Source organism: Saccostrea cucullata, unplaced genomic scaffold, assembly GCF_032062105.1.
Source record: "Saccostrea cucullata isolate Sc308-1 unplaced genomic scaffold, CSIRO_AGI_Scuc_v1 ctg3550, whole genome shotgun sequence".
In the NCBI taxonomy this organism is placed as follows: domain Eukaryota; kingdom Metazoa; phylum Mollusca; class Bivalvia; order Ostreida; family Ostreidae; genus Saccostrea; species Saccostrea cuccullata.
The window spans coordinates 1,251-18,959 of record NW_026938445.1 but is presented as its reverse complement, the minus strand read 5'-3'; the positions used below and the strand labels follow the sequence as shown (position 1 = coordinate 18,959).

General features: G+C 34.8%; 1 protein-coding gene across 1 annotated transcript; it reads left to right on the top strand.

Moving 5' to 3' along the window:
• Positions 1 to 88: 88 nt before the first annotated feature.
• On the top strand, positions 89 to 3,258 carry LOC134250255 (uncharacterized). Its single transcript, XM_062732608.1, has 5 exons — positions 89 to 279; positions 630 to 687; positions 783 to 980; positions 1,068 to 1,384; positions 1,626 to 3,258. The coding sequence occupies exons 1-5, from the start codon at positions 89 to 91 to the stop codon at positions 3,256 to 3,258; spliced, it is 2,397 nt and encodes a 798-aa protein (XP_062588592.1).
• The last annotated feature ends 14,451 nt before the right edge of the window (positions 3,259 to 17,709 follow it).

The window sequence follows — 17,709 nt, the reverse complement described above, 5'->3', positions numbered from 1 at the left end:
TATTATGCTGTAAGGCAGCCCGTTCGGGGTCAAGCTTATGTATGTCTACGCATATTTGTTGAAAGTCCCTCTAGATACATGTATGTAAATGTGGTTACACAATGGTTTGGTGCTGTCGGCGGTGGCAACCTGGGCGACTACACGAGGGCGTGGTACGCTAGACCAAGGCAGTGTGTGGGGAAACGTGGTTTCCTGGATTTGTCAGCACTGCAGACGCTTAAGACGCTTTGGATTGGCGTGGGACGTCGAGGACGTCGGGGCATTCAGTGCAAGGGCAGGGTACCCGTATAACATGGACTGCTACAAGGATTGGACGTGGACGGCTCAGGAACGTGGTCCCAGATGAACGATAAATGACATTTTGAAATTGTTCTTTAATTTTCATTTTGTATATTTGTACATAATTGTTTTTATATAAAATTGTAAATAGAAAAATAGTTTTGTTATCACTGATCAAGCTTAGGGTGTCGTGACAAATGGTGTCAGAAGTGGGATGTGATGTTAGCTTTGATCAGTGATAGTTTTTGTTAAAGAATAGTTTCGTGTAATTTAGGTTGAACGTTGGAAAAAAATATTGTAGTATTTTCTTGTGTTGAAGTTTTTATATTTTTTTTATTGTACTGTTGTAGAGAGACGTTCAGAGAAAAGCTAAGGGACCCTGAGAGGAGAGGACGTTACCATGAATTAGTTTGTATTATAAAGGTTTGATTTCGATTTAGTTCAGTTTTCCTGGAGTGATATTTTGCTTTGTTATTTTTGTGTCATTTTCTTTTGTTTGTAAGTTGGTTTATTTACTGGCGATTTTTGAGATGGATTTGTTAAAAGAGCTGACTGCATATGGTCAAAGTTTGGAGTTGACGGGAGCGGATCTTCAGAGGTTTATCCGTGAACAGCAGGCACATCTGCGAGAACTCAGAGTTGAGCAAAGAGAGAGACAAAAGGAGGACAGAGACTATGAATTGAAGAGGGAAGCGTTGGAAGTAGAGAAGCTCCGACTAGAATAAAAGAAATCACTAGATGCACTGGAAAGTAAGTACCAAGCTAATGTACAAGAACGTAAATACCAGTTGAGTTTGAAAGAGACAGAATCTAAAGGTGCTAAGTCAGTCATATCTGATGGTTCATTAGCAAAGTTTCCTAAAATGCCATACTTTGATGAGGTTAAAGATGACATAGACTCTTTTCTTAGACGATTTGAAAGATACGCTATAGCACAGAAGTGGAACGAAGGAATGTGGGCCGTGAACTTAAGCGCATTACTTAAAGGACGAGCTCTTGATGTCTATGCCCTACTTCCACAAGAAAAGGCTCTGGATTATGCAGTCCTTAAAACAACTTTGCTGAGGAGGTTTGAGAAAACAGAGGACGGTTTTCGAGAATATAGGTAGGTGAAACCTTTACACAATTTGCAGTTCGTTTAGGAAGTTATCTAGATAGATGGATTGAGTTTGGAAAAGTTAACAAAACTTACAACGGACTATATGACTTAGTGTTGCGAGATCAGTTCATATCAATCTGTAATAGAGACTTATCGTTGTTCCTAAAGGAGCGTATTCCAAAAAGTATTGAAGAGATCAGTTCAAAGAGGCGTGTCATGCAAACATATTAACTTTAGTTTCTTCTAGCAAAAAGGAAACGATATTTGAAAACAGAAATCCAGTTGCAGCAAGAGATCAACGCAACCAGAAGGAGCAAGTGCCGCCGAAGACTAATGGTCAGTCCTTTTCACAAAAGAAGAAGACAGGGAAGGATATTCGATGCTACAAATGTTCCAGGCTAGGACATATAGCCTCGCAGTGTAAACAGTCATCAAGTAAGAATCAAAGCTTCGCGGTGAAAGCGGATGCTTCAAGTGAGTCAGGAAGCAATTTGAAGGAAACCACAGATTCAGGCAAGTGCTCTGCTTTTACATCTATAACATCAACTTCAACATTTTCAATGGCAAATTCGTCAGACTTATTAACTACATCAGCTTGCAGTGTAGCTAATTTCTCAGATCAGATGCCTGTTTGTGTTGGTGAAATTAATGATCAGTCTGTTCAAGTACTTAGAGACACGGGATGCAATGGTGTAATAGTGCGTAGGAGTCTTGTTAATGATGATCAACTTACTGGAGACCATCAAGTGTGTGTTTTGGCAGACGGATCCAAAATTGAAACCCCTATCGCAAAGGTGAATGTTGACACTCCGTATTTCGTAGGAGAAGTGAATGCGTGGTGCCTACATGCTCCATTATATCCTTTGACTATCGGAAAAATTCCGCATGCTAGAGATCCTCACGATCTGAACAAGGACTGGAAGCCTAGTGCTGTGAATGCTGTAGTGACTAGACAACAGAAACGCATGGAAAGTAAGAAGATAAAACCTCTTTCTGTTCCAGAAATAATAGGATCTGAAGTTTGTCCAGAGGATATGTTAAAAGCACAGGAAGAAGACGAGACGCTGAAGAATCTTAGAGCTTTGGTTGGAAAGGAAACCAACGGCAACAGAGTAAAGTACATTTTGAAGAAAGGTATGCTGTTTCGAGTTTTTCAGTCAGAGAAAGTCGAGAATGGTAAGCAGTTTACTCAACTAGTTGTCCCTAAGAAGTACAGAATGAAAGTTTTATCACTTGCACATGAGTCTTTAATGGCAGGTCATTCAGCTACGTCCAGGACAATTGATAAAGTGCTAGCTGAGTTTTATTCGCCAGGAGTCCAGGCTGACACAAGACGGTTTTGTCGATCATGCGACATATGTCATAGGACTACTCCTAAAGGTAGGACAACTAAGGTTCCAATGAGTGTTATGCCGATCATAGATGAGCCATTCAGACGCGTAGCAGTTGATCTGGTAGGACCAATACAGCCAATGACAGATAACGGTAATCGTTATATTTTAACTTTAGTTGACTTTTCAACACGCTATCCAGAAGGGGTTGCACTCATAGGTATAGAAACTGAAAGAGTAGCTGAGGCTTTAGTAGATATATTTTGCAGAATCGGAGTTCTGAAAGAGATGCTGCTGACAGACATGGGGACACAGTTTACTTCGGAGTTGATGGGTGAAGTAAGTCGTTTACTTTCGATGAAACAGTTATCCACGACACCCTATCACCCGATGTGTAACGGCTTGGTGGAGAGATTTAATGGTACCCTAAAGCAGGATTCTTCGACGACTGTGTTCAGAGCGGCCAAAAGACTGGGACAAATACCTGTCAACAGCACTTTTTGCGTATCGAGATGCCCCACAGGAGAGTTTGGGATTTTCGCCATTTGAATTGGTATACGGACACAGAGTCAGGGGTCCGATGAGAATCCTCCGAGAGCTTTGGACAAAAGAAGAGACGGATTCTGAGGTGACAAGTACTTATGTTGTTGATCTAAGAGAACGCCTAGAGTCTACTTGTCAGTTGGCCAGAGAGAATTTAGAGAAGTCATCCGAACGTTACCGAGCACACTACAACAAGAAGGCTAAAAACAGAGACATGTCAGTAGGTGAGAAGATGCTTGTACTTTTACCAACAGATAGCAACAAATTGTTAATGCAATGGAAAGGTCCTTTTGAGATAGTGAAGAAATTGGGGAAAGTTGATTATAGAATAGACATAAACGGCAAAATTAAGACATTCCATGCAAATATGCTCAAGTTATATTTTGACAGGAAAGAGTGTTGTGTCGATGCTGGTATCTTAGGTGTCGCTTGTGCAGCTATGGTGGATGTTGAAGAAGACGATTCAGTTGACGACAATGATCTAATAGATTCAACACTACCTACTTCGAAGGAGAAACCCAGTGATGTCAAAGTAAGTGATGAACTGACAATAAGTGAACATTAACAAGTGAAATCGTTACTTGAAGAGTATAGTGATGTGTTATCAGATATTCCAGGATTTACGACGTTGGATGTGCACCATATAAAATTATCGAGTGACAAGCCTGTGCGATGCAAGCTATTCCCTTTACCTTTTACAACTCGTGATGAAGTGTGTGAGGAAGTAAGAATCGTGATAAAGTCGGGAGTGGTTGAGAATTCGAACATTCCATATTGTTCTCCCTTGGTGATTGTGAAAGAGGAAGACGATTTTTACTTTTGTAACTTTGCATGTTCTGTATTGAGGCGATTAAAGGATCACAGAACGCCGATGCTGATTGTCTAAGTAGGTTGTAGGGTTTGTGTGAGATATTATGAACATTGTAGTTTTGTACATATGTTTTTTTGTTGTTGTTGATTGTGAGTTTTGCACAAGTTCAGTGAACTTTCTTGAATTGGGGAGGTGATGTCACAATCAAAGTTGATTTTGTTATATGTTTATTTGTTTTTTTCTTTCATTAGTATTGCCCTGTGTTGACCCTTATTTTCTGTTTAGCGTTTATCCTGCAAGGAGCCCCATTGTGACGCTCAGGTGATTTAAATATTTGGCCAGTCGCTATATAAGGTATTGTCAGGTTTGTCTTTGGTAGCGCACGTTTTCCTTGACCAGTGGAAGTAGTTTCACATGTCCATGGAGGATTAGGTAGTTTTATTCGTGGTAACTGAATCTCCAATCAGGGTAAGTGTAATATACTTACATTTATTTTATCATAAAGTAATGCAGTATTATGTTAATTGAGCTTAATATTCTATTTTTATCCACGAGAAAGTGTTTGAATTGTATACGGGAAATTTACCACGTGCACATGCCGTGAGTTTAAGCGTAGAGTAATGATATTAGTTTATTACTCAGATTGTAACGTTACATTGTATTAATATTTTGCTTTGCGAAGCGGTGTGATACATGTTAGTTAAAACTGTATGTTTAAACAAGTATATGTGTAAACAATTTATGCTATGCTGTAAGGCAGCCCGTTCGGGGTCAAGCTTATGTATGTCTATGCATATTTGTTGAAGGTCCCTCTAGATACATGTATGTAAATGTGGTTACACAATGGTTTGGTGCTGTCGGCGGTGGCAACCTGGGCAACTACACGAGGGCGTGGTACGCTAGGCCGAGGTCGTGTGTGGGGAAACGTGGTTTCCTGGATTTGACAGCACTGCAGACGCTTAAGACGCTTTGGATTGGCGTGGGACGTCGAGGACGTTGGGGCATTCAGTGCAAGGGCGTGGTACCCGTATAACATGGACTGCTACAAGGATTGGACGTGGACGGCTCAGGAACGTGGTCCCAGATGAACGATAAATGACAGTTTGAAATTGTTCTTTAATTTTTATTCTGTATATTTTTACATAATTGTTTTTATATAAAATTGTAAATAGAAAAATAGCTTTGTTATCACTGATCAAGCTTAGGGTGTCGTGACAGTATGTAAAAATCAGGTTTATTTACCAAAATCTTGAAAATTTACGACCATTTTTACTATGAAGTCATGGAATTCACAGAGCAATTGACGTAAGGCGACGTGACAACCAGTTTTCAACCCGGACAAGCTTTGTCCAGTTCTATAACTTTTTCATTTTTTCAGACATTACCTATCTTTTTTTCTTATTTGAAAATGAATATCTATATCAAGACATGCTACTTTTCTAAGGCAAAATGACCTTGGACTACCCCAGGAAACGCAGACCCCACTCAAAAATGTGGATATGGTTAAGTTGGCATGAAAGTCATAGGTATGAATATGTATCAACGACTAAACCCCCCCCCCCTCACAAACACACACCCTCACGTAGTACACACCCATACCTTTTGGCGAGATAACGGTTTATGGGATGGTTTTTTTTTGCTTGTCAACAAATTTCTAAAATTATATATATATATATATATATATATATATATATATATATATATATATATATATATATATATATATATATATATATATATATATATATATATATATATACATATATATAGTTTAATTTAAGGAATGTAAAGGTACCACATTTGATGGGATATTAGCCCATATCGTACATTCATTTTTTATAACTTTGCCAATGGGATATTGGCCCATTCTATATACCTGTATTGCATTTTATTTTCGTGGCGTTGTGCATTTGTGATTTTAATACCTAGTGCACAATTCAGCCCACTTGGGGTCGCCACTTGTATTGTTTGTTGTTGGGGGACGACCCGGCGGTCGCCCCAAATATTCACCGCGGCAATATACGCCAATATTCAATAAAGTCCATTTTACAAAAATAGTGTTGTTAATTCTTTCCGACATCTAAGATTAATGTGCATTTTTAAATTTAATAACGTAAAGTAAACGTGACAAATTGTAGCATGCTCCATGAAGCATGTTTTATCAAAATTAAAAAGTTGTATTTTTGAAAGATCACTAGAGAGTACAAAAGTTTTATATGTTTATTGGAAAATAGGTTAAGGACAGATGATACAAACAAATTTTTGTCAAAAAATTTGAAAAGAACAACTTAAGTCATGTTTTTATGAGTGGAATGAATAAGTTTAACAGCGTAGTTTTTGAAATTTTATTCAAATTCTCACAAAAATGGGATTTGAAGAGAAGAATATTTGTATAGATTGATAAGGATGGTTTCAGAGAAGTAGAACTTTGAACAACAGATAAAGATTACAATTTCTTTATATTCTAGAATTTTATTTTTTACATCATTTTCAATGAAATGAGACCAGAAAATATACCAATCCAGGCATCCCTTTCCTTTTTTGTTTGTATCATCTGTCCTTTAGATTTTATTGGAAAGTTTGACCGGTTTCGTAGAAATAGCGCGCTCACAATAAAACTTGTCCACAAATTTTTCTAACACCCGTCGTATTTTTGTTATAATTTCTAAGATCTTGAGAAATTGTTAACTTTCTACAATGTTCAAAATCCAACCTCTCTGCAACTATCTTCTTTAACTGCTGTTTTGTTCTACTCTTGCAATTACAAATACCTTAAGAAACATGTTCATTCCCACAATGACAGTGAATAACTGCTTTTGGATATCTAAATACCCCCTCCTGACTTCTCTTACTTGCTGGCTCAATTAACAATACTTTTTAATTTGTTATTACTGTGAAATTAGTTTACTCCATGCTTACATGTATTATTCTATCTATTAAAATTGTTTGTGAAAACTGGTAAAGGAATAATGAAAGGTAGATTTTTCATTTCATTACTTTAAGATGCAAGCTATGGAGAGGCCAGTGATTACCGCTAACTGCTTTCATATAGATTTGATGTGTGCAAGGTCACCTTGGGTGGCACGGATGTGATTTGCATGTCACATCTTACATGGATGTGACCTGTATATCACATGTTGTGGCTTATTTTGTTTTGATGTGACATCTTTTTGCTAACTTTTTCATATGATGTTTTGATTGCCTTGTCTTCAGATATTTTTTTCTGGTCATTTTTGGGGGATCAGACATTATCATATTTTACGCAACAGATAAGCAAAACATGTGAATCTTATCCCCTTCTTGTTTGTTAAATTGTTCACATGTATACCATCATTTTAATAAATGACATAATTCATCTACATGAAAGTGTTTTATTTGACTTTTACAATTTAGCAAAACACAAGCTGCGATGATCTTGCCTACAAGCATTAGAGGACATGAAACAACAATAATTAGAATAATAGTTGATTGATTGTTTGTATACTGTTTAACGTCCCTCTCCAGAATATTTCACTGATATGGAGACGTCACCATTGCCGGTGAAGGGCTGCAAATTTCGGCCAATGCTCGGCACTCAGGGCCTTTGAGCAGGGAGGGATCTTTATCGTGCCACACCTGCTGTGACACGGGGCCTTGGTTTATACAGTCTCATCCGAAAGACCGCCCCATTTAGTCGCCTTTTACGACAAGCAAGGGGGTACAGAGGACCTATTCTAACCCGGATCCCCACGGGGTGAATAATAGTTAAATTGATGTAATTGATGCGATAATTTGTTTGGAGGTTACCGGTAACTTTAAGGTTTGTAAATTGCAAAAATGCTCAGATCCACACCTTGCCTATTGGGTTAATTGTAATAGAAGGAGTAAGGTCACGTGGTCAGCTCAGCAAGTCAGTCATACTCGCACACTCACCACCGCTAACATGAGGGGCGTCTATTTTGAAAACTCACCTCCGCCCCAGCATCTTATCCCTTAATATGTTGATTAATGTATCTTGTTAAATTATATATTTCGGTATAGTTTTTATTCAATTGTTTTACTGCTTTTATGTATTTTCTTTTGATTACTAGCTTTTTGCAAACCTTTTCTTCTGAGGTTTTGATTGCCTTTTTGTTGTATCATTCTTTTGTTAACGTTTTCTTATTATGTTTGCCTATTTTGTTTTGATGTGCCATCTTTTTGCTAACTTTTCATATGTATTGATTGTCTTGTCTTACAGATACTTTTTTCCTAGTCATTTTTGGGGGATTAAACATTATCATAGTTTACGTAACTGATAAGCAAAGCTTGTGGATCTGATCCCCTTTTCGTTTGTAAAGATGTTAACATTTATATCGTCATTTTAATAAATGACATTATTCATCTACATGAAATGTTTTAATTGACTTTTACAAATTAGCAAAAACAAGCTGCGATGATCTTGCCTATAGAGGACATTAGAAGACATAAATATATATAGGAAAAAAAATACAATAAGCAATTTATGTTTAAAGTGAAATGATCAATTCATCAGTCTTTTTTGACACCAGTTTTAACGCTGGTGTCGGGAAGGCACTTTTATCGAATCAGATTGACGTCTGTATTTTTTTTTTGCTAACTGTCAACCACAAAAACACTTTAATTAGATGGCGTTCAAAAGTTCCAATTTGATTCTTAGAAACGCACTTACCGGTATATCTTTCTGAATTTTGTTATAAAATGGTAATGTTAAATAAATCTAAATACTTCAGAATGGCATGTTTTACTCCAAGCTAAATGGTTGCATAAAAGACTCAAACACCGATATATTACTCCATGACATTTGATCCAAACTCTGATGTTTCGGAGGTCCTTGTTTGCTGCTATTTTGTATTGTTTTATTAGGATTCTCCATCATTTGAAACTTAACTGTGGCGCAAGAATTGCCCGAAGTATTGATCTTCGCGATCATTTCGCGACCAATTCGCGAAGGAATCTCAAACTTTATTGAAAAACACCTATCACCTATAAATCAATGTTGTAATACAAATAGCATTAATTTTTGGCAAAGTGTTTGATGATTTAAGATTTATGATTTAAAAAATGATATCGATTTAATATAGTGTAAAAAAAAAATTAATTATGTCCACAGTATATATTCTCTGAATAAGATCAAGAACTCCCTTTCCCAAACAAACATAAGAACTAAATAAAGATATTTGCTTAAAGAATCTGAAGAAAGTATCATTAATAACAGTAATATAAGATTTTAAGTATTTAACCCTAATTTAATTCGCAGAATTGTTAAGGCTGAACAAAAGGGGCGGGGCCTAATTTATACGGGAAAGTTTACTGTGACGTCACAAAAAGTATTACTTTTATGTATTTCTCACAATACCTGAAAATGAAATAATTTGAAATTTTTCTTTGTATTGGCATAATAAACAACAACAACAAAATCAATTTAAACTTATCATTTAAAAATGTTGCTTGTTGCATCCCATGTAGCTGGTTATAAACAAAGCACTGATTCCGATGAACTTGTAAACATGACGTCATTTTGGTAAAAATAACGTATTTCATATGCTTTGATAGGCAGATTGAGGGATTTTTTAACAACGAAAACTGCGTTTTATTATTAAACGAAATATTATTTACATGTTTTGAAAAGTCGATCGATTGATGCCAATGTATATCCTTTGTTTAGTGCGATTATTCATCAACTATCAAGAGAATGCATTTCAATAAATATATCGTGTTTTTATGTACAGATCACGTATTTTACATCGAGATGCCTCGTCCTTTCGTACTTTGCAATGGCATAATTGAATATATATATCCATTTTTTGAATATATGCTATATATATATATATATTCTTTAAGGGGAAATAATTATGTATATAAAGAATTTTGTATATAAAATTATATATATTCATATATATAATCATCCGCAATTTTTTTTCGGTTGAACGATTTTTATACCATAACCGTAAGTCAAGTTTGAGTCTGCTTAACAGAAATCAAAAATTGCATGTTTAAAACTTTATTTGGCAATATTAACATCTTTTTAAAACAAGAGTTTTAACATCTTTACAGTTGACTGTTAATCATAAGAAATGCAGAAAGGTTTCAAAAAATTAACTCTCCCTTCGTTTCCTGTAACGATGCTAAAGCTTCTTGAACATGGCTTAAGTATTTTTTCCGTTATAACGGATTTTTATATTTTTATATAACGGGTTTTTCCGTTATATCCTGATTATGACAACGAGCACACGGCGGGTGTGACCGGTCGGCAGTGGATGCTCACTCTTTCATGGCACCTGATCCCACCTCTGATGTTTCGGAGGTCCGTGTTTGCTCTGCTCTTATTTTGTATATTTGTTTAATGGATTTTGAGATTGAATACTGTTCGTTATTTCCATATCCTTCTTAAGTATGCATTTCCATTGCTCTCGCTGAAAAATTTTAATGTTAAGCTAATGGGGAGTTCCTGATGAAGATATTCACTACATTACGCCTGAACATGTCCCAAAATATTATATGCATTAAGGACAGTGACCTTGTACAGGAAGTCCAAGGGTGGGTACACTGCTCTAAATTAGAGAAAATTCGACCTAATCTTCTTAAAACACTACATCTCGATAATAAAAAAGCTTAATAAGAATAAATTCAGATTAAAAAAAATTCCCCTTTTTGCACGTCTTTTTTCCGTTGATTTCTCATACTAGAACTTAACAGTGCTGCGTAAAAAAATTGTTTTTGAAAGGTATATATACACATGCAGTGTTCATTAAAGTTCAACAGAGGAAATCCTGGTAGGTCACATTAGACACATATGATGTTTTGACTCGCAGAGGAAGTGTAATGTTCGAGACAAGGTTGACTGTAGAACTATCTAAGCATGAATTAATTGATATTTAAAAATTGCCGTTTTAATTATCGCCAAGTGTGAAAAACGGCTCCATGTGTCCATCAAGGTCTAGAAGATATTCTATTGATTGTGCAAGCAAAACAATATCCCAAATTATAGTAAATTAACAGATTAGCATTAGAATCTGAAAATGTTATATGATTTTGAGGTTATCATCGGATTTTAAAAATCATATTTTTTTATAATACTGACAACGACGATTTTTCTATGGTGCCAATATTTTAGCTGTGGCCAAACAATGACGCTGATTTTTTAACTCTTGCACTAAGGATTTTAACTACGGCGGGCCCTCACGTTAATAAAATCCATGGGGAACCCTGAATTTATGGACTTTGATATTGAATACTGTTCCTTATCTCCATATCTTCTTGCATATAAAAAGATTGCTGAATGAAACTTAGTGTATAAACTGAGTATAGTTCTTTTTTTAATTACCACTTTTTTCTTGTGCTTCTTCAGTTTCTGTACCTGGCAAAGTGAATTCTTCCCCTTTCCCTGAAAACATCAAAACAAGTATCATATTTTCTTTCTGGAGTAACAAATTTGTAAATTTTAGTATCGATTCTGTTGCAATAAAGTTTTAGTGAAATAAATATTCATCGTTTCTGTCTTAAACAAAGCAAAGGTGACCACTTTCTTTCCAAGAAAGCAATTTGTGATCATCATGATCAGAGGATCACTGTTTTCTCAATAAATTCTGGTAACAAATACAATCAAAGACGAGTGTAATGCACCACAAAATATAGCTGTCATTTTGTATACATTTTACATATTGATAAGTATCAACAATTACATCTGGTATCCAAGGTCAAGACATATTATAATATGTGTAAAGGAGGAGCACCCTAGTACCAAAGATTAATTTTTTATCATAAATATAAAAAAAACTTAAAAATCATTCGGTTTGACTTGTTCAAAAAAAAAATAAACGCCTGTATCAAAGAAAAATAGTATTATAATTATGATGGTAAATAATCTAATAGAAAAAAAAATCAACGTTTTTCACTGACACATTCCTAAAGTTTAAACGAATTGTATTTGTAATGAACAAAGAATTATATCAATTGAAAATGTTTCATCTTATTGCTTAACATCCTCTTCAATGCGAAAAATTGTAAATGTTGTATGAAAAATGATTTTCTGTGTCATGAACGATCTACAAACCGAGTTATGAAAGAACTTAGCTAATCAACATTTTCTTTTCCTTTCAAATTACCACTAGTTTGCTGTAGATCCTCTGTGTCTGTGCTTGGCAATATAAACGCTTTCCTTAATACTTTCCTTTCCTCTGCAAAAATTGAAACAAGTATAATATTTTCGATGAAGTAACATTGTTTGTAAATCTAAGTATTTTACAAAAACTAAATTCACATTGATTGATTCCTAAAAAAAACGAAACAAACAAACAAAAGTTGGACGACCTAATCGTTTCGAAAATTCAAAGTGTTTAATCATGAGATGAAAACTTTTCTCTGGTGCATTCCTAAAATATAAGGTCAAAGACAGATTTCAAATAACACGAAAACGAAACGTCACTCTGTAGCAAATTGAGTCAATACTGAATCATCTGATTCATATGGTAATTCAGGTATCCGGATGCTTGGAACCGAATCGCCCGAAAAAGGCAAAAAAGTCATAAAACACGTTCTCTTATGGATGAAGTGAGTACATGTATCTATCTCATATAAATATTTCAAAATGATCAAGTTTTATTTTTCTTCCAAAGACGTTAAGCATGTTCAACTGATCTTTAACTGCTTTCAACACACATTCTTTGCAACACCTTATGTCCAAATGACCTGTGGTTTTAGGACATGACCCTTTTCTAGTGCAAAACATACTCAAGGCAATTTAATTTAAAAGGGACACCGTGAGAGGAAAATTAACAACTGTAGAAGTTTTGCATGTCAATGTTAATTTTGTTCAAATCCTTAAAGTATCAGAATTTAGAAAATTACAGATTTCACAACCTAAAAGTTCTATTTATGTGATTGATTGATTGTTGTTGTTTAACGCCGGTGTAAAGACGAATAATGACCCCCATCGAAAAATGACCGGGGGTCACTTTTCGACAGCGAAAAATGACCCCTGGTCATTATTCGACGTAGAAAAATGACCCTTTTGCCCGTAGAAAAAGTGTCACTTCCGTAAAAATTTGCAGAACCCACGTGAAGAAAAATGACCCCCGTAGAAAAATGACCCCCTGTAGATTAAAGCTAAAATTTTAAGGGGGCAAAAAAGAAAAATTAGATAAAGAAGCAAATTTGCAAAAATGGTCACCTGAGCTTATTGGGAATAAACTGATGATATGTTGATCTCATAACATTATACAATTATAGTCATATTTTAAGGTAAATGCAATGATTCAGAATCTAAAGGAGTAAAAGATTTATCAAGCCTTTAGGGTTAGGTAAACGTTGTTTTTTGATGGTGGAAATCATCGAACTGACAGAAAAAATCAGCAGTATTACATATTATTTTATCCTCCGCTTGAAAAGTGGGAGGGTATATAGTGATCGGGATGTCCGTTCGTCCGTTCGTCCGTCTGTTGCGCTTTGAGGTATCCGTCTCTTATCCGCAAATCCTCATATATAAAAAGATGTGTTTGTGAAACAGCTATGCCCCTGTATGGCAACATAGCGAAGATTAAACTTTTCTTAAATGCAATTTAAATATATTGTTACCCAAAGTAGGGTCTTCTCACAAGAAATAAAACTGCAAAATAGGAAAGCCCTAGCATCACTTGTTCAAAAGTAATGGCTAAGGATCAGTTTTTGAAAGATAGGTCAAACTCAAAGGTCAAAGTTGATGATTTCTTAAGAAAATGTTTCATGTAACAAGGATTACATATGTGAAGTATGAATACCCTAGCCCTTAACCGTTCAAAAGTTGTGGCCAAGGTAAAAAAAATCATAAGTACGGAAAACTCCAAAGTCAAGGTCAAAAGGTCAAAGTTTTTAGTATCCAATGAAAGTAATGCCAAAAAAGCTACATATTTGAAGTATGAGAGTACTAGTATCTACCGTTTAAAAGTTAAGGCCAAAGTAAAAATTAGGCATTTTTGTGTGAAATGGAACAAACTCCAAGGTAAAGGTCAAAAGGTCAAATTTAGTGGTACCCAAAGTAAGGTCTTGTCACAAGGAATATACGTGTAACAGAGACATTTATTGCCTCTGCTGGGGATCAAACCCGGGACCTCTGGCTTGCCAGTCCAGTGCTCTAACAATTGAGCTAAAGGGTTAACCCACTAGCCCAAGCTAGTAGGATGCCTTTTATCTAACAGTACCACATTGTCCCCCTCCAGAGAATGAGATGTCCTCATCTCTTTCGGAGTGCCAACACCTGTTGGGCGACGTTCTAGTGGCAATGACTTTCACCCGCCAGAGAATACCCGAGTCCCAACGTGGGCGCCAAATGTAACAGATACATTTACTGCCTCTGCTGGGGATCGAACCCGGGACCTCTGGCTTGCCAGTCCAGTGCTCTACCAATTGAGCTAAAGGGTTAACCCAGTAGCCCAAGCTAGTAGGGTGCCTTTTATCTAACACTACCACATACGCGGGCTTGTTAAGGCAACACATGGATCACAATTCGGCGAATTAACACTTTTTATAATTATGTAACACTAATAAATCAAAGATAAAACTTTTACTATAATTATGTATTCTATAGACTTCAATGGAACATATACTACAGGAGGCACTTCAACACGACGTCACCATGTGACGTCTATAATTAGAAAATATGCCTTAATGAAAAAGTGAAAAGTTCAACACTACCCAGGGGATTATTAGTTCCGATTTATATTAATAGTTATATAAAAACATCTCTGTACCATGGAAAGTGCTGCTAGAATCCTACTGTCCTCTTATAGAAATAATTATTCAACAATTTCGGATTAAACCTCCCAAATTTTTTACATTTTGTTCATAACATCGCAAAAAATGCATCAATTCCCGTAAACCATACAGTTCTAGCAGCACTTTTCCAAAAACAAAAGAATAACTTTGAATAGAAACAAAAATTAAGTTTCAAGGTATGCGGCGTAGTGTTGAACTTTTGAATCTTTTTTGTTACGATCGACAGAGGAAAGGCTGATTGGCAAGTAAACACTCTCCCTGATTTAATATTACGAAGAAATTGCAGAATTGTATTACCATACCTTATTCATACGCTTTATTCCCACAAGAACAGTTATGACGTTACGAGTTTGGTATGTAACCCCTGTGATAACTACAGAGGAACAGGAACGACAAAATTCCGTTGATATTTTATAATTAGGCCTCTGCATATTTTGGTTCATTTCTACGACCTCAAATCAATCTTAGATATCGATTTTAAGAAATTGTTATCTCTAAACCTTACGTCATATAGCTTATTATGACGTCATATCATATAGGCAAGTAGAATATTTGGTTGTAACCTTAACCTGCCTGCGTACATATTAAATATGAAAGTCATAGATCCAATAAATGAAAAGTTATGGTAAAGATTAAGGTTTTTGGGGACAAACAAACCGCCAGATAGACAGACGGACATACAGACGAACGCGATAAAACTATATACCCCCGAATCTTCGATTACGAGGACATAAAAAGAAATGGTCTTCAATTAACTATTCATATTAGTATACATTATAAAGAAGACGTTACAACAATGAAAATGTTTGTTCTGATTTTCATATTAAATTCTCTGTAAAATATACTTAGAACTGAGTAAAAGGGTGGAGTAAAACAAGAATTAAGGTAGAACCTATGTCGGAAAAGTCTTTGTCACAAGATTTTCAAACTTTTCAAAATGATAAATTAGTATTGCTTATCAATCATTTAAGATATCATGATATGTTTCCTTGCTTTTAAATCTAGAACAGGCTGTGAATCTTGGTATGGTATTAACATTTTTAGTCAATTATGCACCCTATATTTGTAATAATATTTGTAAATATTTTTTAGAAGTCTTTGTCACAATGTTTTCAATCTTTAATATGATGAAGAACATAGCCAAATGATTACAAAATATGATTTAAATATATACCTTTCCCCTCTAACTAATGAAAGATAGGCTATTTAACGATACTCATATGCTTGACCTTTTTGCACTTACACTGGATATAATAATTAAATGACTGTTTGGGGTTACTTTCAGATTAAAAAATTATCAGAAATTGTACTTTTACTTTAAAAAGATCATATTTAATTAAAAAATTGTAATCAAACACCAAGAATATGAATAGGTAACAAATAACTGTTAAAAGGAATGCACATCATTTCATTAAAGATATCACAAAAATGCACACACGATCAAACGATCTACAACACGTACATCTTTGACTTAGACACATTTCATCAATATAATACATTATATAGCTGGCAACTAAGGATTTCTTACGAATTTTGCATTCCTTCAAAATGATTACATACCATTATAATTATTACGAAAGAGGTATGTACATTGTAATTTCATTACACTAGATAGTCTTGGGTTTGTCAACTTTAGGTCTAGATGTAGTAAATAAAAGGTGCCTACATATTTTTTCTTATTCCAGAAATATATTGCCATTAAGCATTATAAGCCAAAAAATATAAGAATGGAATTAAGATTATGTTGGCATGATTGAATTCTGTGAATTTCAAAATGCAGTATTTTCTACCATTTTTATTGAAGCTGTCAAGACTTAGTACGGGAAAAAGTGGCAGTGAATTAATTATGAAGTCTTAATGGGTTGGCACAGGTTTAACACATTTACCAGTTATGATGTCATACGAAGTAGGTTCTAAGTTAAAAGAAATGAAATGAATACTGTGTGCTAAATCAAAAGTTTATGTCTACATGTATAGTTTTTGCATTAGAATGACTGTGTATTTAACACTAGCCCATAGCTTTACAGAGCATATTTTAGGTCTTATACTTACCCCACTCCCTTTCATTTTTTAGGAGGAAGTCGATATTGAACAAAAGCAGAATAAACCCACCCTATTTTTATTTTTCTATAAGAAGGAATTAAAAATAAGCTAAAAATAATCTACTGTTCTACTAATTTTTAACTTTTACTTTGCCACAATACTTTCAAGTATACCTCCACCAACATTTAAAGTATGCTTTAATCATGGCGAAGTAAATTATGATATGATAGTACCTGTGTGAAGGCTTAACTTCATTTCAATATTTTATCTAGAGCCTCTTTCAGAATTATTGAAAGGTATAGAGTTTTATTTATATTTTTGCTTTTCATTTATTATTATTTTTTTGTTTTGATTTAACGTAATGTTCTTTTTTTGGGGGGATGTCATCCTCTTTCATTGTCAAATAGGATTTGCCAAACTTAAACCAACTAAAAGTTGAAATGACGGAAAATTTAATTTTTTCCTATTAAAGAGTATTTAAACCTGATTTTTGCATGGTTTGATTTCTAAAAACAAGTGGAATATCATTTTTTAAGCAAACTCTATAAGGGGGAATATTAAAAAGAAATTTTATTTACTTGACAATTAAAGATTCTCTTTTCAAACAAAATTTTAGCATTGAAAGACTACATGAATCTCTTAATTATTTCATACGACTTTTTGTATTTTTCTGGTTACAGAAAATGTAAAAATTAGTTTCGCTGTAAAAAAGATATCAAAGAGTGTTTATTTTGTATCACTTTAAAGGGGGTCATTTTTCAATGGGGGTCATTATTTTATAGGACTAACATATAAAATAATGACCCCTTAGGACCTTTTTTCTACAGAAAATGATTTTTTTCTACGGGTGGGGA

Bases quoted from the DNA above. Each gene is read 5' to 3' on its own strand.
- LOC134250255 (XM_062732608.1), top strand. From the start codon at position 89: ATGTGGTTACACAATGGTTTGGTGCTGTCGGCGGTGGCAACCTGGGCG. The intron at 280-629 runs GTACCCGTATAA...GTACTGTTGTAG, and splicing joins GCATTCAGTGCAAGGGCAGG to AGAGACGTTCAGAGAAAAGC. The intron at 1,385-1,625 runs GTAGGTGAAACC...AGTTTCTTCTAG, and splicing joins GACGGTTTTCGAGAATATAG to CAAAAAGGAAACGATATTTG.